Here is a 23,804-nt window from a genome sequence, read left to right on the forward strand (position 1 = left end):
GTGACCATCGGGGAGCATGTAGCAGCTTAAGAGCCGGGTATCTCCCTCAGGAGGTGGTGGAGACCAAAACAGAGCTACAAGAAGAGTGAACGGGCCTGCTGGGCATGCATTTGCCACGTGGAAAAAAAACCCGACGATGTTACTCCACATCTGATGCGTGTATAAATAGATCAATTAAACAAAAACAAAAACTTCTGATTGGACAGAGCTGCAGACCATTGCTAGCAACCGATTTACACATTTCTAGAGTACAATCTTAAATCACACGTTTTAATGGTGCCACCTGATTTGGTGAATCACGACTTTAAAACTAGCAAGTACTTACAAAGAACTCTACACACAATCTTCATGATGGATTGACAAATAGCTTGTGTGACCTAGTTAAGGACTGACCAGACTACAGCGGCTGCTGAGCATTGCCTGCCGAGAGAACAGCTTTGGAAGTGGCACATTCTTCTTGCAGTAGAGCGGTGGCAGTGCCTTATAGTAATCATTGTCCCATTTCCCTTTGGGTGAGACCGAAACCCTCAAGAAAGAGTCTAGCCAGATCTTTCGTGGCCAGTCCACCCTCTTCATTTCCTCTGGCTCGGGGCACTGATGTGTAACCAGTGTAGAAATGTTATTTTTCTCACGTCTTTGCCCAGCAGTGAGCTGAAGCTCCTCTGACCAAAATACACATTGTGTGCTCACGGTGTCCCTCTGCTCTTTTCACTCAAGTCTGTAAAGTGGCTTAGCAAAATTGCTGAAAAATGAAGACACACTGCAACTTAGCCGTTTCCCTGAAACAAAGTAAACGAAATTAATGAGTGGAGCTGTAGACTGCGCCGCTAAAGAAACACGAAAAAGAAAATTCGCTGCAACCAAATAACCAGAACAAACGACTTGCGTTTAGGCCCGTAAGTTGTTGACACTTTTATAGGATATAGTGGGATTTTAGTTGAGGTGGCTGAGCCCTGATCAACTTTGATTGAAGAGGGTGTCACTCGTCGTGATCACATTCCTTCTTCTTTTAGGGCTGCTGAGTGCTCCTCAGCTCAGGATGGTGGACATGAGCTCTTGCTGCAAGAGTGTGGACATTTTAAGGAGCTATGTGAGTATAAACTTTATTATCTTTGTCTTTTTTTCCACCAGCCTGGCATTTCAACCTTTTTTAACATATCATTGTTATTTACACCAACCTTATCTCTCCCGCCTTGTCAAAAAAAGACGGTAAAATACCAGTAGTTCATCTTTTACTTGTGACATTTCCAAACAGCAAGACTGGTACCGATAATCTTTCACGGCTACTGATCTTTATACTTGATGTATATGTGGAACCTTATTCCCGTGACCCAGTTCAAAGAATGGGCCACGTCTTAGAATAGAGTGCCTCGCATGTTGTACAGATTGAAAATCCCTCTGAGGCAAATGTGTAATTTGTGATTTTAGGCGATATATATAAAACTGACCTTGTCTCTCACCCAATTTGAGCTGGGATAGACTCCAGCCACCCGGGGCCCTGCAAAGAATAATCGGGTATAGGTGATGGATGGCTTGATGGTTGGACCAAAAAAAAATGTACTTGACTTGATTGTGGGGTTAACACAGCATCTGACATGCACACAAATAACTCATGCCGCTTATGAAATACTTCCTGTCTACAAAATATTGTTGTAGCTTGATTATAATAAATACTGATTATTTTTGTTGTCCATGCTCCCGCACCAGTTTGCAGCAGAAAAAAAGACTGAAATTGAACTTTTATCACTAAAGTTTCCTATTTTCTTTTTCAAAAGGGACAGTTTGTAGGATTTTGTGGCATCTAACGGTGTGGGTTGCAGATTGCAACCAACTGAATACCCCTCGGTGGCTGGCGGTACCACGGTTTTGCAGTCTGCGGCTCACATTACCACAGTTTCACACAAGTGTGTCGGAGAACTACGGTGGCCTTCAGGTAATGTAAAAACGTGGAAGGCTCTCACTAGAATCAGTGTTTGGTTTGTTCCTTCTAGGCTACTGTAGAAACATGGCAGTGCAACATGGCAGACCTGGTGAAGACCCCCTCCCTACGTCGATATGAAGCGCTCATTCTAAGCTAACGAAAACACAAGGATTCTTAGTTTCAGGTGATTACACACAAATAAGAATGATTATAAGATTCCATTTCTGCTAGAAGATCCCCGAAACTGCTGCACAATGGCCCTTTAAACTTTGCTAAAGTCAAACATTTTCAGATCCTACACATTGCATGTTAGTTTATCACTATAAATGTATTCAGTTCTGCTTTATCAGTGGGGAGAGGTTTATAGATTGATGCTTCCTGAGGGTGACATACACAGATTACGCCTCAATATTAATTCATTATGATTGATAGGATCTGCCGAATGTAAATGGATTCAATAGATATTGCTAAATAAAATGCTGACCTGCACACTCACGTGCATAGAACATGCACTAAAAGCATGTGTGGCCGGCCTGGCTATGTAAACAGGAGAGTGACTTCATTTGTTCTGGTAGATATTACTCCACTTTATCTTTACATAGCAAATAGTTATTTGCTGCTTTATTAATGCATTTAAACATTGTCACTTGTTTTGATGCAATGTTGTGCGTATGAATAAAATAAAATACACAGTATACAGAGACAAACGCTGTAGATCCCCCATAAATGCATCCACTTGTGATAATAGAGTATGTTTCTTCTGCCTTAACTATGTGCTGCTCACATTGTACCAAGTATCACACTTATAGCATAAGCTGTTCACTTTCACTATAGGGATAACCAGTGGTAAAATATATACACTTGTAACATTATAAGTGTCCACCACATAGTGGAAGTATTGAGGGCCTGGTAGACAGCAGCAAAGTGTTTGAAAGACGAGTTGGCTGTGACAGAAATTAAGCTTTGGCACTCTACCATAACTTGCTTAGTGTGTGTGTGTGTGTGTGTGTGTGTGTGTGTGTGTGTGTGTGTGTGTGTGTGTGTGTGTGTGTGTGTGTGGAGGTGGTTCTATTCTCCCTTCTTTGTGTGTGGTGGGGTGTGATGAATCAGATGCCATTTTGAAAATGCTGTTTATGAGTGTGTGGATTGACGTTGGAGGCGACAAGGGAATGTGGGGAATTAAGGAAGGAGTGTGAGCTACACTTAACAGAATGTGACAAGCGCAAAGTGACGATTTGGCCCAGGAATCAGGATGCTATGTTGTGTGCATACATGCGCGCACACACACACACAAACACACACAGCCGTGGAAAAGTGAGTCCTAGCATGAGGGGACAATTTGATCTGTTCCACCAAACACAAATCAATGTCTATGTGGCTCTTTTTTCGAGATAAGTACACACATAAAGACACACAAATACACACACACACACACACACACACACACACAGTCCCAATCAGTTGGGCTTTCTCAAACAGGAACAAAACAAAGTCATCCAAGCCTGCAAGTGGCTGTCCCAGGCTGGTTGTGACAGCCAGGATAGTTGCTATTAGACAGATTAACCTGAGGGATTTCTCCCCAACCCCTACTGCCGAGCAAGGACACAGCATTCTCTGTTCCTTTATATTTTATTTTTTTTACTCTTAGACTGAAAGAAACGTGGCGCCAATGTGTGAACAAAATGGACTAATCTATGAGTTCACGATCTTTGGATTCTATGCTTTTGCGGTATTACGATAAGAGGAAGATGAAAACTCTCAAGAAAAGATAAAAGTTTTGTCAGATGTTACGTCACATCTTTGAGATTTAATAAAAATGCACTCCAACCACAGACTGCATTATACGCTCAAGCTCAAGATGAAATGCCTGTAATCTTCGGTTCATCTTTGTCACATAATATCAGATCATTGCTTCAAAGAATGATGTCAGGATAAGGCTTCTTTATGCTCAAGCATTCAACTTACGCTTGCATTAAAAACAGAATAGAATACACACAGGACCACCAAGCCAGTCGCTGCTAATCTACTGAAGAGACGAATGATAACAACGTATAGATGTGTGTAAGCATCATGAAAAAGAAAAACAATACACGCTGGAAGCAGTTGGAAAAACACCGATGATACAGAGAGGGTGTAGGAGGAGAAGAAGGAAGAGGAGGAGGAGGAGGAGGAGGAGAGAAAGGGTGAAATGCAGCAGGACGACAGTGACAGATGAGAGCCGGAGCTGACAGAGCGCTCAGCGATGGCAGTTTATCAGCATCTGGTCCGCAGGGTCACTTCAGCTCCCGGACTCCCTTTCTCATCTGTCTCCATTTCTCTCCCTTCCAGATCTCCTGACCCAACTTTCTCTCCCTCCCTCCCTCCTCTCTCGCTCTCTCGCTCTCTCTCTCTCTCCCTTTCTCTCGCACAGACTGACAGTTCTGACAGAGCACCAAAATGTGCAGTCAATGTTCCTTTTCCTTCACGCTCCCTCATATACACACAGTGAGAAACAGCGTCCACGGAGACGCATCCGCACACCAATTAAGGCCGAGAAATACCACTAACAATGTAACAGGAGTTGTCAATAACTTCAGAGATAGATTAACCAAAGGCTTTATTGCTTTGGCATTAACATATTTAAAATGCCAGCCTCCTTGGGCAAGACCAGGGGATTTACGCCGGCTGATTAAATGTGATGTTTCAGGATGAAATACGGCCTTGGTGAAAGGAAGAGGAGAAAGTCGGGGGAGGCCAGGCTCACACTGCATGTGTATGCCACCTTAATTGCATCGATGATTATCCCTCCACATTATGCTTTCCCCGCTCATATTTATAGTTGTGTCCAATTTTCATTATGCTCTTCATTATCGAGCATAAATAACCTGCGTAAATGTGCCGGCACACCACGACACGCCCCATAACATTGCCAAGTGATATCCATCTTGTCCCCCCAGTGATCCGACATTACCTGGCTGAATTACGTCTATTAGCTGTGCGTGGCCCCTCCCACTCTATCAGGACAGAAGTCCGCAGATGACAGCATTAACTTTTAAGACTTTATAGCATCTTCTTTACCCAACACATACCATCAATCCACTTAATGGCCGCCATGACCCCTTTCATCGTGTTTCGTAAAATAAAAATATGAATAAAGCCCATTACGGTCTCCATTGTGGAGAGTCTCGGTGATAAATCAAAGCGGTTCTATTAGAAGGATTGCCAGGTTGGCCACACTAAATCATTGCTGCTGTTTGCTTTATTAAAGCTCTCTTTTTTTTGGCCTGTTTTAATGCTTGAAGCTGGAATCTTTAACTTTGAGTCATATTTCAATCCCCTCCCGACCTTTAGCCGGTTGTTAGTGTGAAGGCTCCTGGGCTAATATTTACCCGGGTCTTTAAGTGAGATCTGTCCCTTTCACTTTTGGGATATTTGCTTGCCTTAGATAAATGTTTCCTCTTGGTTACATCTAGTGGTGAACCACTAAGCTGTTGCAAATGTTGAAACATGTGGAAGCACCCAAAGTGTGTTATTTTGTAGTCACTTTATGTTGTTGATTTCCTGTCACTTCCTATGTAATTGCCCTTGGTTTGAACAGACTATTAGTGTTGTCAGCCAAAATGTTCACCACCCACAGGGATGACACTCCAAGGCCAAACATGGTTAATGTGCAAGTGCTAACAAACCACCGCAAAACACCACCACGACAAAACTAAAAACTTAAAGCTGCTCTAATCAACATTCTCATATCAACAATGACTATGTGTTTGGGAAAATTGTTGCTCGTGGCGACAAACCCACAATTCATTATCCCCCGACTCTGCAGTTCCTCTCGACTAAACAAAGCTTTTTAACATCATTTTACTTGTTTTGGTTGAGTGGCCAGCTCCTTAACTCTTTTGATTCACTCTCATTGCTCTCGTCGGGGACGTTTTCATCTTATGCAGAAAGCTTTTTAGCTTTATTCAGCGAGAAAACTGTGACAACCCCACCGTAAGGTGACTGACCAGCAGAGAACAGCAGACCGACAGTTAGCGACTTTTAGCAGCATTTAGCTAAAGAGCCAGGTTTTCGTTTTTGTTTTTCTCAGTGAGGCGCTGAAACAGAGCTGAATATTGGACTAACATTCATCAACTGGACACAAACACAACTTCAAATGAATGCTAATGTTGTCCTCTCGGTGTGTAAATAAGCCACTACTTGCTAACACATTCCCAATACACATTTTTCAAAGTTCTTGCTGCGCTGCCCCCAAGACAGAAAAAAAAAAAGAATAAATAAATAAACTGATGAGGGTTTATCTGAAGTGCCAAATGTTAGGTTTGTGTAATTTGTTTAAAAGGCCACAAAAGTCAAAACTGTATCACTTTCATTTCAGTTCTGTTGAAAACTTTTACTATTGAGACCCAGCAAATACAATATAGAGCTGGGCAGGAAGCCCTTTTAACCTTGTCCAAAGTGTCAAACTCTATTAGCCTTGTCTACATTCTGTTATATTTGCAGATTAAATAGTGACCATGATGCAGAATCTGCATTCAGAAGGATTCACATCCCGAGACAGCCATCTACTGAGCCAGGGCAAAGGCCAATCACACAGCGTACAAGGTGAGTGTGTGTGTAGGTGTGTGTGTGTGTGTTTGTAAAGTGGAAATATTGTGTGGATGAGAAGCTCAGGTCCAGATACTGTTGAATTATGGAGCAAGCCCTACCTGGAAAGAATGAAGTATTCATGCGCGGTATCAAGAAGACTCAGAGTCCTCTGTTTTCACCTTTCTTCATTCCCACCCTGCCTTCTGTTCCTTGAAATCCGTCTTTGCGGCAACTCAAAGGGGAGTCCTCTGCTTTCACTTCAAAGAATTATCTTCACCTTTCGTTTTCTCCCACGCTGGAGCAAAAATCTACTTCCATTAATGGGTAACAACCCTTGTGATTGGGCGTCACATATAGTTTGTTGTTTGGCCAATACAAACCAGTTTGTGCTCGGACACAGTAATGATAAATGGAATAATCCTTAACAAAAAACGCTATCACTGGCTTTGGTACAAAGGCCTTTCAGTAAATTCTCAATTTGTGGATCTAACACTGCCCTTGAATTGTTTAGGCACAACTGGGACGGCTGGAGGAATTAATTTCAGATATTACCAAACAGCGGGGTACACAGCTCCTCGGGGCGCCACAGACAGAATCTCTCACCCTGGTTTAAAAAAATAAGATTGAATGGGGATTTAAGGAGAACACAGATGATTCAATCTTTATCTGCGGCAAGCCACAATAAAATGTTTAGTTTCCATGGGATCCTCTTACGTCAAAGAAGGACTCTGGAATGAAAGGACAGCACATCTGAAGCATCTCCTTCCTCCGGTCGAGCAAAAGAGTAAAACACATGCGCAGACGCGCACACACCGATACACACACACACACCACATGAAAGGTTCTCATCAACATATCAAAGCTGTTGTGCCTACTGTGCAACATGCTATATTGGAACTCAGTGGAAGCCAACAAGGCAAGGTACAGCCCCTCTTATATGTATCACGCTGACAGCTCCTGCAGATAGCAGACAGTTACAGATCTGGATAAGTCCCAGGTGTCAGGTATACATGCGCATGCACACAAACATCGGCATGTTTGGCATTCTGCTCCATATAACCACCCGCGCCTCTCTCACTCGCATTTGCACCGGCACAATGCATGAGAGAAAGTTTCAGAGCAAGAGATAACGCGGAAAGGAGCAAGATGAACAACTGGGGCTTAGCAACATCATCTCAAACTCCCTGGGATACCCAACAACGGCATATAGATACCTCTCCAGTAAAGCTCCACTGTAGCATTAAAGTTGTCAAGATGCATTTAATCCACCAGTTCGCAGACCGTTGCACTGAGTCAATATGCAATTTAGGGCAGGTTGGCAGAGAACATTGGACTGATTGATTCTGACCTTTTACCTGACAGTACCTGCTGTACACATCCTCCACCAAATAATGAAACGTGTTGAAATCCCTCTGTCTTTAGCCGTGGCGCCTTTTCTTCTCCCAAATAAGCGCCTGTTGTTAATCCCACTCATATGTCTGGCTGTGGGTCTGCTTTCTCTACTTTATCTCTAAGAGCGGGGGGGGGGGGCAGACCCAGGGGGGTGATACCATCCGTATTGATTTCGTGCAAACATGCACAGGCACACACACAAAGACACACAAAAGCATTCTTGTGTGTGGCTGTGCACAGCTTTGCTCTAACCCCCCCATGTTTTAACTCTATCTTACACCGCAACTACAAGGAGATTTGTGATAGAAAGTAAAAAATAAAAAAAAGCATGAATTATATACACACACAGCAATATGCCAGCATGTAACACTCTTGGAAAGAAACTGCTATTTTAGTTTTACAAGCAGCATGGCGGATGGCAATGTCAGCCGGTCAGTCACTGAAATATCTAACTAGTTGATGGATTGGCATGAAATGTGGTACAGACAGCCATGTCTCCCTCAGGATGGATTTTAATCACTTTGGTGATCCCTTCACTTTTCCTGTAGCGCCATCATCCGGACAAAAGTTGTGCAATGCTTTGGTTTATGACTAGATACCTCCAAAATACTGACTCCACCATCAGCCTCACCTGTACTTTAGTGCTAATTAGCTAATGTTAGCATGCTAACACACTGAACTAAGTTGGTGAAGATGGTAAACACCTAAGGCTACATGCTAAACACTAGCAAGTTAGTGTTGCGCGTATGCTAGCATGCTGATGTTAGCTCAACAGCATGGCTGCAGACTCTTAAGTCTTCAAATAGGTGCAGTCGTAAAACCGATTTTGAATGCTGTCGACGTCAACACATCTGTATCACATCAGTCCCAAGCTTAAAGTGAAGCAACACCCTCTTCCAATGAGAAAGGCAAGCTGTCAAGCACATTTCAAGCTGATACGACTCATCTGTGCATTGAAGGGTTATAATGCCCAGTTGGGAGGGTTGCATTACAAAGAGACACAACATCCTTCTTCCCTTCAGGTGTGGTGTGAAAAATCCCTTCGGAGAGGGGGCAAGTCGCTCTCATATCAATCCATCAAACTAAAGGACGCCACACGCAAACTAGAAAAATGCCAGTTTCTAAATTAAATTCTCTTGTCTCGCTCAACTCGAAAGAAAAGGCCGGTCACATGAGGGTTTAAATAGAAATCTATTTTCTGGCCTGAAAATCAAACTGGCCATCATTCTGTCCTGCCTCACCTCTCTCTTGGGAACGTGTCAAATTTATAACATGTAGTCATTTTCTCAGCTGTCAAACCGTGCTTCTTACCAAGCTCTGTTCCCCAACACAACCTGTCAACTACGAATCCTAATCTGCTCGAATGTCTCTGCGCGTGTGTGTGTGTGTGTGTATGTGCGTGAAAAAGAGTGTGTTCTATGAATGAAGTACAGTTTCTCAAAAAAATATCTTGAATTACAAGGAGATTTCATTCTTTTATTCATTATAACTGTGTCTGTGTGTGTGTGTGTGTGTGTGTGTAGGGGTCCAGAAAGAGGTGGCATAGCAAAGTAGGTCATGACAGAGGTTAGTACTGGATTAGCGACTGTCACTGGCAGCACAGGAGAGTGCAGACACCAGGGCAGCCCTCTCCCTCTCACTCACAGTATCTCTCTTTCATACACGCACACACACACGCACACACACACACGCACGCACACACGCACGCACACACACACACACACACACACACACGCACACACGCACGCACACACACACACACACACGCGCCATTTCTGAAACTCTGCGGCGTTCTGTCATGGATCTGAACCAACAGGCCGTGACACGCATGGAGGGCAGTGTCCAAAACAGGCGGCCGTGTCCAGCCTGTCTTTCGTGCGTATAGGGGCACACATGCATGAGACCGTGTTTGCATATGACAGGGCTGCTCGACCTGCCCGAATCCAAACTGTTTGCCCTTGCCAAAGATTCCAAAAAAGTTACTTTATTTTGAACACTTCTTTTTTTTTCTTTTCGGTTTAAAAAGATTTGCTCCGTCTAAGCACAGATGAATCTTTGTGGAGCCTTTGGATCAGTATCCAGTTCTAAGAGTTGACTTATGGAAATCCGTCTCATTACTTCTGCCTTCTTACGGTTCAAACTCTCACATAAAAACATAATGATCCAAGCTGTTTCTGTTGTCTGTTGCGTAAGTCAACGATTTTTCTTCTTCTTCTTTTTTTTTTTTTGATGTTCCAAGTCTCATCAGTTTCCATCCCCAGAAAGTCGGGGATAATTATGGGAATAAAAAGGCTCGCTATCAGAGCAGATTAACAACATCTCACTGGGCTGAACTCCTCACTCCCTTTTATCTCCTCAAACGCAGTAGAAGAGAAGACGAGTTATGCAACTCCCACCTTAGGGACCCAGCCGACTTTCCACCCAACGTCTGTCTGCCTCTGCATGTCTAGGGCGTCTGCCAGTCCTCTGCTATTTGATGTGCGCGTTTGAAGCAGCCATGCGACCGGGGCGAGAAGGATGCGCCTGTTGTTCGCAGCTCTTGTCGCTGTGCTCTGTTCCCTGGGGGAACGAGTTTCAAAGCGTGGCAAAGTTGGACCTTTCCTGCTTCCACATTTAACACCTCCTCAAATGGCAGTGCCAGTGTGCTGGATGGCTTTCTTCCTCTCTCTCTCTTTTATCAGTCCTCCAAAGACCCTTCTTTCATTTGCAAGGGTTTGAAAGACCTGTCCTCCCTCCAAACTGTCATTTGAGGGAAATTAACGTCACCTCATTTCTGCAGTACCCAAAAGCCACTTTAACGCACAAGGATCCGAATGTGGTCTTTTATATTGAAACAGTATTTCATTCTAGCTTGATCAAATGTTACCACACATCAAAAACACTAAAACGGTACATGATTTTTAACGTACACTCATTAGAAACAGCTTCCATTTAACCTAAATTAGAATTTAGGGTTAATTAGTCTCTGATGGTGCTGGGTAAAATGTCCACATGGAAAACTTTTGGCTGTGGTGTTCTGGCTTGTTCCTACATCAAATTACAATATATGACATAAAAGGCCTATGATAAACCATCTGTTTTACCGTATATTATAATAATTACTTTATGAAGGCTCTGCAACCCTGGTACCAAAATGTTACCCTACTTATTTCCATAAAATCATGACGGTTCGACTCCCTTTGTCATATATTCAATCAGTGCAACAAGCATGAGAATAGTATAAATAAGTGACGCAAAAAGAGTGATGTGTTTTTGTAGGCCAACCCCCGATGTTAGCGTCACACTGGTTCCCTCGGCAAAAAGCCAATGGGATTTTCTTTCATTGGATTTTGGAATATTGCGCAAAATAAGCTCTGTGGCAAACATAAGGTAATGATACTTACACGCTTTGTTCAGCAAGATAATCTTCACAATTGAGCGCCTCTTTTATGATTTTTGAAGCGTGAATGCAACCGACAGAAGTAAACAGCTATAACGTTCGGATAACGAACTACACCACGGTCGCACGAGTACACATAACGAGGCTGTAAAGACTAACTATAGTCAGCGTGAAGACGTTTTGCAGTCTCATCTGACCACTTGTTAGCAACAGACGTTTTAAAGACACTTAAGAGCTTCACAATTCACGAGAGGGGTCGGCTATCTACTGTCATAGAACAAAACATTTATATCTCTTAAGCTTGGGTTAACCAGAGACCTTATTTCAGGCATCTAAACAAAAACCCATTCAAAAAGAGAGCCATTTAATTCAAGAAAAAATGGTTACTTTGGTTTTAGGACTCATTCCTGCAGCACCCTATGGGAGCACTTGTCTTTACTTGAATGTGACATTCAAACTGCTTTGGTATGTTGTTCATATTGCATTTACTTTGATATCTGTAGTGTCTCGATTGGATTACATATTAATCTCAGTAAGAGGTCAGAATGCAAGTGTATTGCATTTCCCCCTTTCAGAGGGTATGTACACGCAACCGTTAGAAGCGCAGCAGAAATCCAATTTTTAAACATCTCTCTCAAAATGTAAGTACACCCCTGCTGGCATTTCTGTAAAAGATTATTTATTGAGCATTTATGTTGTTGTGGAACACTTCCGAGGAAAAACGCACAGAAAAGCAACACGCAGCAAACGTAATAGGCAGATTAAGCAATCTACAGTGTTTAGACCTACACTGACAAACACTGCAGCATGCAAATATAGATCTGCATTTATACAGTATACATACACACATATATATAGATATATATGTCATATGTAGAATACCACAAATACACCGAAGAAATATAGAGTTGATGGTGGGGCTATTATATGTGACAGCTCTATCAATCTTGGTTTTAAAAGTTCTTCAGGTCACTCTCTTATTAAAATGTACTTGGATTTATTGACCACAGGATCTTTTTCAAGGTGAACATGCAGCTGGCGAGTACCTTTTAAATTCAATGCGGCAATGACAGCTAAAAGGGGAATGCGACACATTTTATAAATTATTCCTGCTCCGAGGACAGTTCAGCTGATACTGTACTCATGAACATGCACCTCTATTTCCTGCAGCTGAAAACTGGAGAACTGACCCCTGGGGGTCACCGAATGATGGAATACCTACCACCGCGCCATACACAATGAACAGATACGGACTGTGTCACATTTTAAGAAGTTTTATGATTTTCTTGCCCCCAAAAGTAGCAAATTCTGGTTGGACAGGTTGTAAAATGTATTTTTTTTTAGTGTGACAGTTCAACTTAGTATTAAAGGCTCTACAAAATAAGAGCTTAATTGCCTATGGTAAAGCCCCAAATATTACAAATATTCCCATCCATAATTTCTTATACGCCCCGAAATGGAAATCATTAGAAAGAAAATGAAGGTACCCCTGCATCACTGATTCCAGTTTACTTATAAACATATGTTCAGTCAGTATTGATATTTTCCTCCTTTCGAGTCTCCTGCATATGCTCTTTGTTATACTCGTGTTCCTTCACAGGGCGTTAGATTACAACAACACACTGTCCACGGAGCGGCACCAGTACTACACATTAACGGTTCAATTCAACCACGCAAGCGGAGCGGTGATTGTACACGGCTGTGCAGCTTCCTCCGGGGGCCTGACAATGGAGTCATTATTTGACATAAAATTATACAGTGTGTCACTTCTCATCTGAATTCGGCCCACCCTCAGATACTGTAGGCACACTACAATTAAAAAGAACAGCTGCTGAACATGACAGGAGGCGAGTCAAAACCTATGCAAGAAAACAAGGCTTTAATAGAAAACTAAATCAACTAAATAACTACCAGAGGACTACATTTATGTGTTACATTTTGTGAAACAGTAGCTTTATATCTGAGCAACAGAATATTAGAGGTTCGTATTGACACATCATGCATTATCTGAATATATTGCCACACTAACATATAATGCCCCATGCATACATGTCCAACATGTACTCAATGCATCCAGGGAAGTGAAAACTTACCATATGATTCTGAACATTTGTTTAGACATTCTAATGATATTTAAGTGTAATTTTAGACTGCATATTTGAATATTCTACTTCCTGACATTTCTAACTTAAAGGCAGAGTTGTAAGATCCTGTAAGACAGACTGATAAAGACAATAACTTCTCACAGTTGCCTCTTGAGTCCGCTTTAAACTCACCACTTAAGGTCACTGACAGGCCTGGAAGTCCTCTAAAGCAACACTTTGTGATCAGAACATGACATATGGTGTTTGTCAGACAGCATGGGTTGAATTGGGTATGGTTATGGGTGACGGCGCTCTCTCTCTCTCTCTCACCTCCCAGGTGGAGTTGTAAAGGGGAAAGGTGGCCAGGTGGAGATGCTCTCTGTGCCTTTTTAGTGCTTTGGCCCTTTTCATTTCCAACTACCAACTGCTCTGCTGCACCGAGGGCTCACACACAGTGAAAGCAAGTTTCTCTGTATTCCCTCAAGATCTCCAGTTTTAAAATTGATGTGTTCAATAACCAGGGATGAAAGTAAAGAGTAGCACAGGCAGGATCTATAATTCAACCAATCTAGTGTGCCAAGGAGCCTGGCACCCAGCCAAGAGGGATAGAGCAGCGGCGGGCCAGATAGAGCGCTCTGCCAATGCTGCAATGCCTGGCACAGGTGCATTGTTAAAGACACCATTAAAATGATTCATTTTCAATCCAATAATCTGCAGTGCACTATACGATGTGCACTGCACAAAAGGTCTATATAGTTTCCAAATGACTGCTAAATATGTTTTCCACCTTGAAAACAGGAGCTGAACTTCCAGCTCTGGAGAGTATCCATCACAAATGGGATTTGACTAATAACACTAATGACAAGTCTGTAATCGTGGACCGATCATTCCCACTCTGGAGCACTTTAGCTGCTAAACTGGAGAGCAAGGTGTCGCGTGACCTTAAAGACACCCTGGCAGTATCCGCGGTGATGATGTGGGGACATTCTTTCTGGCGGCGCTTTGAGAAAATGACTGAATGTTGTCTTTTTGATGTTGACTATCCAATTATTTTTAATTCAGAATCATCCCGGTAAATGACAGCTTGAAGTCGAGCCAGGTCATGAAGATGGAATCTTTGCACCAATCACTTTTCCTGATCTTTGACATCGCCCGCGTAGGCTAACAATCGTTGTCAGATTCAGAGATTTGAGTCAAATATCATCTAATGACTTTTCGGCAGACCTTGTTGCACCGAAGCTTTTCATCCCTGGCCTTTGATTTCCAATGAAATAATGAATTGTTCAGTTTTCGGCTCACTTCAAAGCTCTTATTTGAGTTTGGGGTGTTGCGCACGTGCCCTCAGCACCGTCTCAGAGTTATTAGACTCTCAAAGCCTCAAGCTATCTGGTAGAATTCCACAGGAACATCGTAAAAATATCTATATCGAAAGTTATTAAAAGAAAGTGGTCTTGTAATGCCCGGGTGTCATCAAGAAAGGTCTGATCAAATTCAAACATCACTTCATCCCTTCAGCTTTCAACCATCTGGCCTCGAGGTATTAAATATTGAAGGGTGGATTCAGTTCTACCATTTGTCTTTTGAAATCGAGCATAATAAAAAATTGATCAGATGTGTACCATTTTATGTGAACATGTCTTTATGTGTTCTGTCCACGGTACCATGTGCGGTGTCCATGCTGTACCTGCCGGTGCTCTACTTTCTGGCGGTGTCCTCGGCCCCCCAACGGCAAAACCTGTGTGTCTCCCACCCGGTGAACACGCTCCACAACGCATGTGGAGCGCGGGGCTTTTTCTACAGCCCAAACCGACCCCGCGAGCGGGATTTGGAACATCTGCTCGGCGAGGCCGCGTTAACTGTGGGAACTGTTTTGACTTATTCTGTTTGACTTGTGTAAATGAGGTTATAATTGTCCCCCTGACAGTGGGAGTTCAGAGAGGAACCGTGCGACATTGCTCCAGACACGTCAGGCTGGTTACGCGTCTCTGCAGTCACTGCCCACCATGTTCAAAGTTCAGACTCAGCCTAATGAGAATGCCAATTTGGATCCTGGCTGGAGGAAAAATGTTAAAAGAGACAACATGCCGGAGACTTAATCTATGCATTTGTCCGAACCATCATTAGTGTGCAAAGCACGTCTCTGGCCTCGTTTGAATTCAGACTGTTTGGTTTCATAGTCGCTTTTAACATCTCCAATAACAAACCTTGCGAAATCCCCAAATTCCTTATTATTCGGATGTTCCCCTTTAAACAATGTATTGCTGTTTTGAGTTTAACTTCGGGTGTCAGCCCTGATACGCCCTCTGTTGGAGCTCCATCATATCTCCTCTTGAAGTGGAGGCTAACAAGACTAAGTGGATAAGGGGGATCTGATTGCCAAGCCATTAAGTCTCCATTAAAGTGTGACGAGTTTTAAATGGTAGTTTGATGAACTGGAGCTTTGCCTAGCAACAGCAGGACTTCTTAACACGTGGCTGTGGAAACTTTCTCCACCTCAAAAAAAGGGGCCAGACAGGAGCGGCAGCTGTGGAAGGCTCTGTCCGGCCGTGAAGAGCCCGAGGTGAAGAGCGGCATCGTGGAGCAGTGCTGCCATAAGTTACGCAGCATTTACTACCTGGAGGGCGAGTGTGACTGACTCGCCACTCCACAACTAGCTTGTAAAAAAGGTTTTGGCCCAATACTTGCTGGCAATGTCTTATCAACTGAAGGAAATAAAGCTTCATGACCCAAAACCCGAGGCTCCTCTCTACCGAGATGGTGAACTTGTGTTCTTTGTAGCGGGTGTGTAGTGTGGATGAAACATGGGTTGCAATGGCCTTTTGCTGCGCTCCAACCTGTGGCTGCAGTCCTACAGTGCCCTCTACTGGCTGAGGACAGACATGGCCGAGAAGATTCAAATAAAAAAGCATTTTAACACTTGGGAAGTAAATAAATCTCAGTAACGCTTGTGTTTAAGAAGTGTATTAAAAGTTGTCTTTATTTACAAAGAAGAAAGATTTAGAAAGAAGTTGCTGGCTCAGCTGCCCTAAGAATTGCTAAAAGTATCTCCTATTCTACTGCCGACTGTGCTATTGTTCACCGGATTGTGTGTAGACTTACAGCCATCCATTTCCTCATTATTTTAAACACACTGCTCCTGCACACATACAATCTGCTGCTAACATTTCTTATTAAAATATAAACGGCAACATACATCCTCGCTCTCTGTGTGACTATTACGAAGCCGGTTAACAACACTGACACAAATAAGAAGTATAAAAATAGACCAAACCACAGAAATGTCATTTAGTTTTCAGTTATTGTCTGGCAGAAGAGCTCCATTCTGCATGATGGTTTCCTGACAAAACAAGCAAAGAACAAATATCACATAACTGTTCTCATCACACATCTCATAAGCTCTACCTCTACATGGTTTCATTGTGTTGCAGTTTAGTACGCACCTTCTTTAAGGGTTTCTGTTCGCCGGTTCTCCTTGTCGTGACGGAAAGCTTTGCTGGGATCAAACCTACGACGAGGACTACCGGGGCGCTTCGACTTCAGCTGCTCCAGATCGCTCTTCTGCCGGCTCACCTGGGACCGAAGCTTAGACACCTCCTGCACAAACACAGAGAGGGGATGAAGGACAGGCGCTTGAGAGCGACACAAAACGTGCATGTGGCTTAGGAAAGCAGTCGGTAGCCGTTCTCGCGCATCACCTGTTTCAGGCCGACGTTCTCATCTTTCAGCTTCATCACATGTTTGATCTTCTGCTTCTGGTTCTGGTGGCCCAGCAGACGGGCGTAGGCATCGGACAACTTGTTCAACTCCTCCTGGTTTGATCCGTTTTCATTGACGAGTGCATTTCGCTCGGCTGCAAACGCATTGAGCTGCTCCTGTGGGCGCACAACAAGCGTGAACATTGAGAGGGCTTTAACTCAGCCACGAGCTGTTCTAACAACACCGACATACAGCTGGAAACAAGGTTGATGAGAGCGGTGAAACCTGATTAAAACAGTGCTAAAAGACACTAAAATGCTGAAGAGATGGGTGATAAATATCTGTGTTTGCATCACAACAACAAACACCTTTCACACTGCACACAGTTTAGGTTATTCTGACATTTCATATTCGACCTGGTGTGGAAATGACTGACCTGGAAGGGCCTGACCTTCGCAAACAGCTCCTCATATTGTTTCCTCCAGTGTTCGCTCTCTGAAACTTGGGAGCTTAGAGGAAAGGAATGAGGAGTTAAAATGTGCTGATTGTTAAAAAAAAAAAAAAAGAACCCATGACTCAAAAATGCACACAGTAAAAATGCAATCCTGCTCACCTTTTCTCCTGCGCTTCATTTATTTGTCTTTGAAGTTCCTGCCGCTGCTCCTCCATCTCCCACTGCAGCGTGACCTTCTCCTGAGTCAGTAGCTCCACCTGCTCCTGCAGAGCACGTCCATCTTGTCTTAGCTCTTCCAACTCGCGGTGCAGACTCTGTGTCTTCTCCTCCATAAGGTCTAATTGGACCTGGAAGACCAAACCCTCTTGTTCAACCTCATCCGGGCGAGGCCGGGTTCCGTCCTGCTCTGCCATGTTTAGTTGATGTGCAAGAGCAAGCCTGGACTGGTCCGTGAGTTCCACTTGAGACAGAAGACTCTTCCTTTCCTCGTCTACTCTCTCAAGCTCGATCTGCAGCCGGAGCACCTCTGACCTGACCTGACGGAGGTCTTCTCTTTCGACCTCCGATGCTCCCCTTTCGTCCTGAAGGGCCGTCTGAACTTTAACTTTCTCTTCTCTCTCTTGTTGGAGCTGTTCCATTATTTCCCCTTTGTGCTGGTTGACCTCCTCCAGCAGTTGCTGGGCCTTTTCCGTCTCACTTTGGAGCAGACTTCTCTGCTCCTCTAGGTGCCCCCGCGCCTCTTCTCTCTCTTTTGTCTGCAGCTGTAGCTCCTGCTGCAGCTGATTGATCAGGGCGGCGTGGCTCGTCTCCATGGCCTTTATCTCCTCATCTTTTTGTGCAAGGCGAGTCTGCACCTCCAGCAACTTTCTATCAAGTCAAGGAGAAAGGGGAATAGTAAAAAACAGAAAAGTGACAGTTATTTCAAAGTAGACTCAGGGATTTCGACGCATACCTTGAATTCTCCTCCCTGGCTTTTGCCTCAGCTAACTGCCTCTCCTGGTGCTCCTCCATGCCCTCCTTCACTCGGTTGACCTCCTCCTCTTTCCGTTGAACGACGTTGTCCATCTCCTCCTTCATCTGGTGCGTCACTCTGTCCATCTCCGCTTCCAGTTCTTTCTGTCTCCCCTCTGCTCCCTGCAGGGCCTCTCTGGCGCTGCAAAGTCAGAGGAGCAGAGAGTGAGAGACCACACGTTGACGGAAATTTAACCTCGACGCGAATCCAACTCGCATTCCAGGAATACTGACAACCGGAGCGCTCACCTTTTCAGCTCCGTGACAATGTCTCCCAGCTTGCTCAGCGAGTCCGTGTGTGCCTCTTGGAGTGCCGTCATGGCGGATGAATGCTGCTCTTTCAAAGCGGCCACGTCGTTGCTCTTACTAAAGATGATAAGCACACAGTTTTGGTGCGTTTAGAGGTGGTGGGTCTCTTGACTTTACTGATACAATCATCTATCAGAGAAACCATTGGTTACTTTTATTTTGGTCTTTTCTAAATATGACAGGACGTCTTATGCTTGTGGAAATGGACCTTAAATAATAAAGATTTCTGAAACATTGGTCCCGTCAATGAATCGATAGAATATCTGAAAGTCTCCCATCGATGCAGTAGAGCTCATACATTTAGCTGATATACCAAACAGTGGATCGAGAGGAAAATAAATTACTTTGGTCATCAATAAACCGTTTAGGCCATTTTATACGGCAAAACAGTAAAAGTTAACCGGTTCCCAGCTTCTCAAATCTGGCAATTTGCTGCTTTAGTTGTCATGTTCAGTGCTGGGGAGTAACTCGTTACATGTAACAGAATTACATTGATGAATAATAATAATAATTGTAAAGCAGTAAACGGAGAAAACTTGTGCAATTGAATTACAGTTACTAATCAAAATGTTTGTATGTAGAAGATGACATGATTATGTTATCCAATCTAAATTCAAGCTACATCGAAGAACTTTAATGAATGTTTTTGAACACTGCCTGGTTTCAATGTATGTTTTAAGAACTGTCCAGCTTTATTTACTTTAAGCATTTATTTGAAAAGTAATCAAATGTAATACTGGTAAGTTACATTACTTTAAATGTAACTCAACTAGTTAAATTATCTATTACATTTTAACAGGGTAACTAGTAATCTATACCTTATTACATAGCAACCTAAGATAACAAACAAAAAATATCCTTGACTGCTGGTCGGATAAAACAGGAAGGGGTCATCCATCCTGGGCTCTGGCATTTCATAAACTAAACAATAAATCCAGAAAAATAACAGACAAAATAATGAACTGATAAAGAAAATATATTTTAGCTGCAGTCTGGTTGTACGGTGCACATAGAAACATCATGCGCATCATTCCTACTATTTTATCTGTCTCCACTCTCAACTTTCTGATCAAATAAATAACGGTGCCCTGCTTCCCCTCACATTCCCAAGATGAGGTCGTGAGGTTACTTGCAATCATTGAAATTGGGCTTACAACAAAAATAGATAGTGACCCACTCTCCGTGTCAGAGCTGTGACGGTCCGGCAACCTGTCAATTATTTTCCTTTACTTTATGCTCAGTGGAATGCCGGGACACGCTCCCAGCTGCCGCCGACTCTAAATAGTAGCGAGCAGGCAGTGGCAACAAATCCACAAAAAAAAAAAAGTTTTGTTTTTGCAAGTGCAGTGAGGAGTACGTCGTTAATGCAAGCATGACTTCCAGACGTCACCGGAATACGTTTTCTGTCAACACATCTCATCGGTATGCGTGGCCTTTGGCTGCTCACCTGTCCAACAGTGCCCTGGCATCACTCAGCTGTCCCTCCAGCTCGTTGTGTTCCTCCTGCAGCCTCTGCAGGGACTCCTGATTCCTCTCCGCCACCTCCTGCCTCCTCTGCTCCTGGTCCTCCAGGAGAGCGAGCTCTCCCAGCACCTCCTCCATCTCCTCCTTGAGCTGTCTCAGCCGCTCCTCCGCCTCCTCCCTCTCCTGCTCCACCAGCACGGACAGGGAGTCCACAAGTGCCTGTAGGAAAGAAGAAAGAGTGAGTCGCAGCTCAGGTGATCTGGCACTGAATCTAAAAAGAACGCGCCATGTGAGACAAAAAAAAAGAAGAAGATTGTGTCACCTTTTCTTTTGTCAGTTCTTCAGTAAGAGCAGCATGTTCTTGCTGGAGTTGAATCTGAGTATTTTTCTCGTCTTTTTTAGCTTCCTTTAGCAAGAGGAGCTCCGTTTTCAACTCCTCCACTCTCCTCATTCCCTCCTCCCGAGTCCTGCCTTAAAGAAAAAACACAATATACGCATCACATAACCGTCAATTAACGGTTGCAATTGAAGTTATCATCGCAAATGGATCTTGGTGAACATACTTCTCTCTTCCTCGGAGAACAGACACCTCTGTTCCAGATGTGCCACTCGCTCGTCCAGCTCCTTCTCTGTCCTTCTGAGCACCTCTCTCAGTCTAGTGAGCTCTGCCTCCTGCTGTCGAACCGTCGCTTGGGAGTCCTGAACTTTTTGGTTGGCCGACTCCATTTGCTCCTCCATGTCCCTCACTGACCTTTGTGAACATTTAAGCTCCAGCTCTTGGGTCTCAAACCTGTTCTCCACCTCCACTAAAGCATCCTTTGACGCCTGCAGCGCTTGCTGGAATTTCTGTGCCTCCTCTTCTTTTTGCCTTAACACACCCTGGATGGTTTCTAGCTCTGTAGTGCGCTGGTCCAGGTCAGTCTCCAGTTGCCTGTGGACAAGTGGAAAATGAGTGTCACGGTATAAAGTGCAGATCTAACCTGCTTGGAGGAACCATTGGGCATTTGCTTACGTCACTTTCTCCAACTGAGAACCAGCAACAGTGTTCTCCTGGGTCTTCTCTCGGAGATTCAAACGGAGATCCTATAAGCACACAGAGAGGTAAAGCATGCGGTTTTTGTAAAGATGTCCACTTTTGTACGAATTGTTCTATATGTTCAATGGGCAGAGTTTATACCTGGATCTGATCATTGGCTTCGTCCAGGTATCCCTGCACAACTCGGATCTCCTCCCTCAGCTCTCGTATAACAGCTGGAAAATAACACAGAATTATTAGTAATAGGATAAGGAAGCAGGCGCACACACACACACACACACACACACACACACACACACACATGCAGGAACACAGTTACCTGTAACCTGTGGTGTTTCTTTGTACATCAAGGGCAATAATACAGACATGTATACAACTTGTATGCACAAGACAGGCGGACAAATCTGGCATACAGTCCAGAGATTGATTTTTCTAGAAGCTATAGTTAAACAAAGAGAAAACGAGTCGGCCATACACACAGAACTCACCATTCAATCTAGCATTCTCATTCTCCAGCTCTTCGTTCAGAGTTTTGGTCACTTGATGAAGGTCCTCTGTAAAAAGGTAGAAATCACAGTACAGCCCTGGTTACTTCATCTGCTTTTATTCCTCTATATATGCAAGCATGTTTGTATTGCTAGTAGCACGATATGGTGCTGTTCAAGCTTACCCAAGTCTTTATTCCTGTCCTTCAGAGCAGTGACAGTAGCCCTGGCAGCTTGCAGGTCAGACTCTAGCACTTTAGCCTGGCCTTCAGTGTTAATCTGCAGGAGATTTAAATCCTGGACAAACACACACACACACACTATACATAAGCATCCACTGCAGCTGAAAATGTGGTTAACTTTGATCAAATTCATTTAGTTTGTATTTATTAATAAGAAGGGAAGTATGTGTATACAAGTCATACCTTGTTTTTAACATCCAAAGTGTTCCTGGCCTCCATCAAGTCCATCGTGAGAGTATTGATTCTCTTTTTTGTAGTGTCAGCAGAAACCTAAAAAAAAAAAAGACATGCACTCAGTCACGCTTTTTACACACATTTTAGGAGCCAGGAAACTCATCAAGGCGTAATCAAGACAGGATTTCTAAATATACAAAAGATGTTCATTAAAACCAAGCAGACCTTGTTTTTTAGGAACTCGTTGACCTTCTTGAGCTCTACCAGCTGTCTGTCAAGAGTGGTAACATTGGCAGAGAGGCCCGTCTTCTCCCTGACTGCAGCCAGCAGCTTGGCCTCCACCTTCTTCAGATCCTCTCCTAGAGTCAACAAGCGACGGTCCTGCTCCCCTCGCTGCTGAACCAGTGACCTCATCTGGACGGAAACAAAGCTACTATGGTCATGACGTTTTCAACATCTGCAGTTACATCTGTTGATTTACCATTTGCTCAGACAAAATGACAAAATTCCTAGCACAAATGTTCCTTTGACGAAGTGCAGCTACCTCTCTCTCTAGGAGCATGTGCTGCTTCCTTTCCATGGTCATGGCATTCTTGTCCTTCTTTACACTTGAACCTCCAACCTAGGATTTCACAAGACATGAAGTGGGTTACTTTTTTTGACAGGAGCACCTTTTGAAATGGCTGATCGGTTACTGAGGAGCCATGTAAGTGGAATATTAGCGTTACGTGCTGATGTAAAAGACAATTTACAAGACCATCAACCGACATCGTCCTGCGGACAGGTGACATTAGGACATTCCTGGAAGGCGATGGTGGCAGCATAGCGGCTGGAGATACAGATGATGAAAATAGATGTCAGAAAACGTTTTAGCTAACGTTCAAAATGGTATTTCCTTGTTGCATTTTGCTTATCACGCGTATCACCCACCTGCCTTAACAATTCTGAATCGATCAGATTTGTCGAAGGAAGCTGCTCCCTTCAGGTCCCCAGGTTTGACCTCATAGGACCCCGGTGCAGGAGCACAACCTTCGGCCAAATGCACAACATTAGCCAGGTTACAGATACAAAGTTACTTCTTTGTTGGTTTAGCCATCTAACAATAGGTCAGCTTGCTTTGTTTTACTTGGTTCCATTCACTTTGAGTGTAACTAGTTAACTTCTCCTTAGCAGATAATGTTACCATAACATTACCTAACTGTACGCATGTGAGCTAACATGAGCTAACTACTTAAAAGCTAACGTAACCGTTGAATAACTTGAGAGGATAACTTGCCAGCATGCTACGAGCTACTGTGGCTTTTGAACGTCACTTACCTACGTTCTCGTTGAACCTTTTCAAAGGGGCTCTTGAAAAAGACATTTTTAATCCACCGTATGTAACTATTTTTGAATTTCCAACCGTATCGATGAGGCTGCAGTGCAGCTGCCAGTGACACACACAACAACAGCTCGACCGCTGAAATTTCAAAATAACCTCATACGTACGTTTACGTGCTTGTGGCCAATAGGCAGCCAGTCCTGGATGACGCCGTCCCTCCCATCTTCTTCTGTGGTGTTTAACGGCAGCTTGCATCCTTTTCGTTGC

The 23,804-nt window shown here is 43.7% G+C and overlaps 1 protein-coding gene across 1 annotated transcript; it reads right to left on the reverse strand.

Moving 5' to 3' along the window:
• Positions 1–16,314: 16,314 nt before the first annotated feature.
• Positions 16,315–23,649, reverse strand: hmmr (hyaluronan-mediated motility receptor (RHAMM)). The gene is made up of 20 exons (XM_079167473.1): positions 23,534–23,649; positions 23,147–23,245; positions 22,969–23,045; positions 22,761–22,838; positions 22,442–22,630; positions 22,226–22,312; positions 21,986–22,097; positions 21,804–21,869; positions 21,457–21,530; positions 21,292–21,362; positions 20,843–21,210; positions 20,602–20,750; positions 20,263–20,498; positions 18,756–18,872; positions 18,448–18,648; positions 17,655–18,362; positions 17,478–17,550; positions 17,041–17,217; positions 16,786–16,939; positions 16,315–16,682 (listed from the first exon to the last, which is right to left on the reverse strand). Exons 1-20 carry the CDS (start codon positions 23,577–23,579, stop codon positions 16,642–16,644), a joined length of 3,123 nt encoding a protein of 1,040 aa, XP_079023599.1. The 5' UTR covers positions 23,580–23,649; the 3' UTR covers positions 16,315–16,641.
• Between the last annotated feature and the right edge of the window lie 155 nt (positions 23,650–23,804).

Source organism: Pholis gunnellus (assembly GCF_910591455.1).
Source record: "Pholis gunnellus genome assembly, chromosome: 10".
Taxonomy (NCBI): domain Eukaryota; kingdom Metazoa; phylum Chordata; class Actinopteri; order Perciformes; family Pholidae; genus Pholis; species Pholis gunnellus.

Bases quoted from the DNA above. Each gene is read 5' to 3' on its own strand.
- hmmr (XM_079167473.1), bottom strand. From the start codon at position 23,579: ATGTCTTTTTCAAGAGCCCCTTTGAAAAGGTTCAACGAGAACGTAG. The intron at 21,531-21,803 runs GTGAGTTCTGTG...GTTATTTTCCAG, and splicing joins TGAGAATGCTAGATTGAATG to CTGTTATACGAGAGCTGAGG. The intron at 17,551-17,654 runs GTGAGCAGGATT...CTTTCCTCTAAG, and splicing joins AATGAAGCGCAGGAGAAAAG to CTCCCAAGTTTCAGAGAGCG.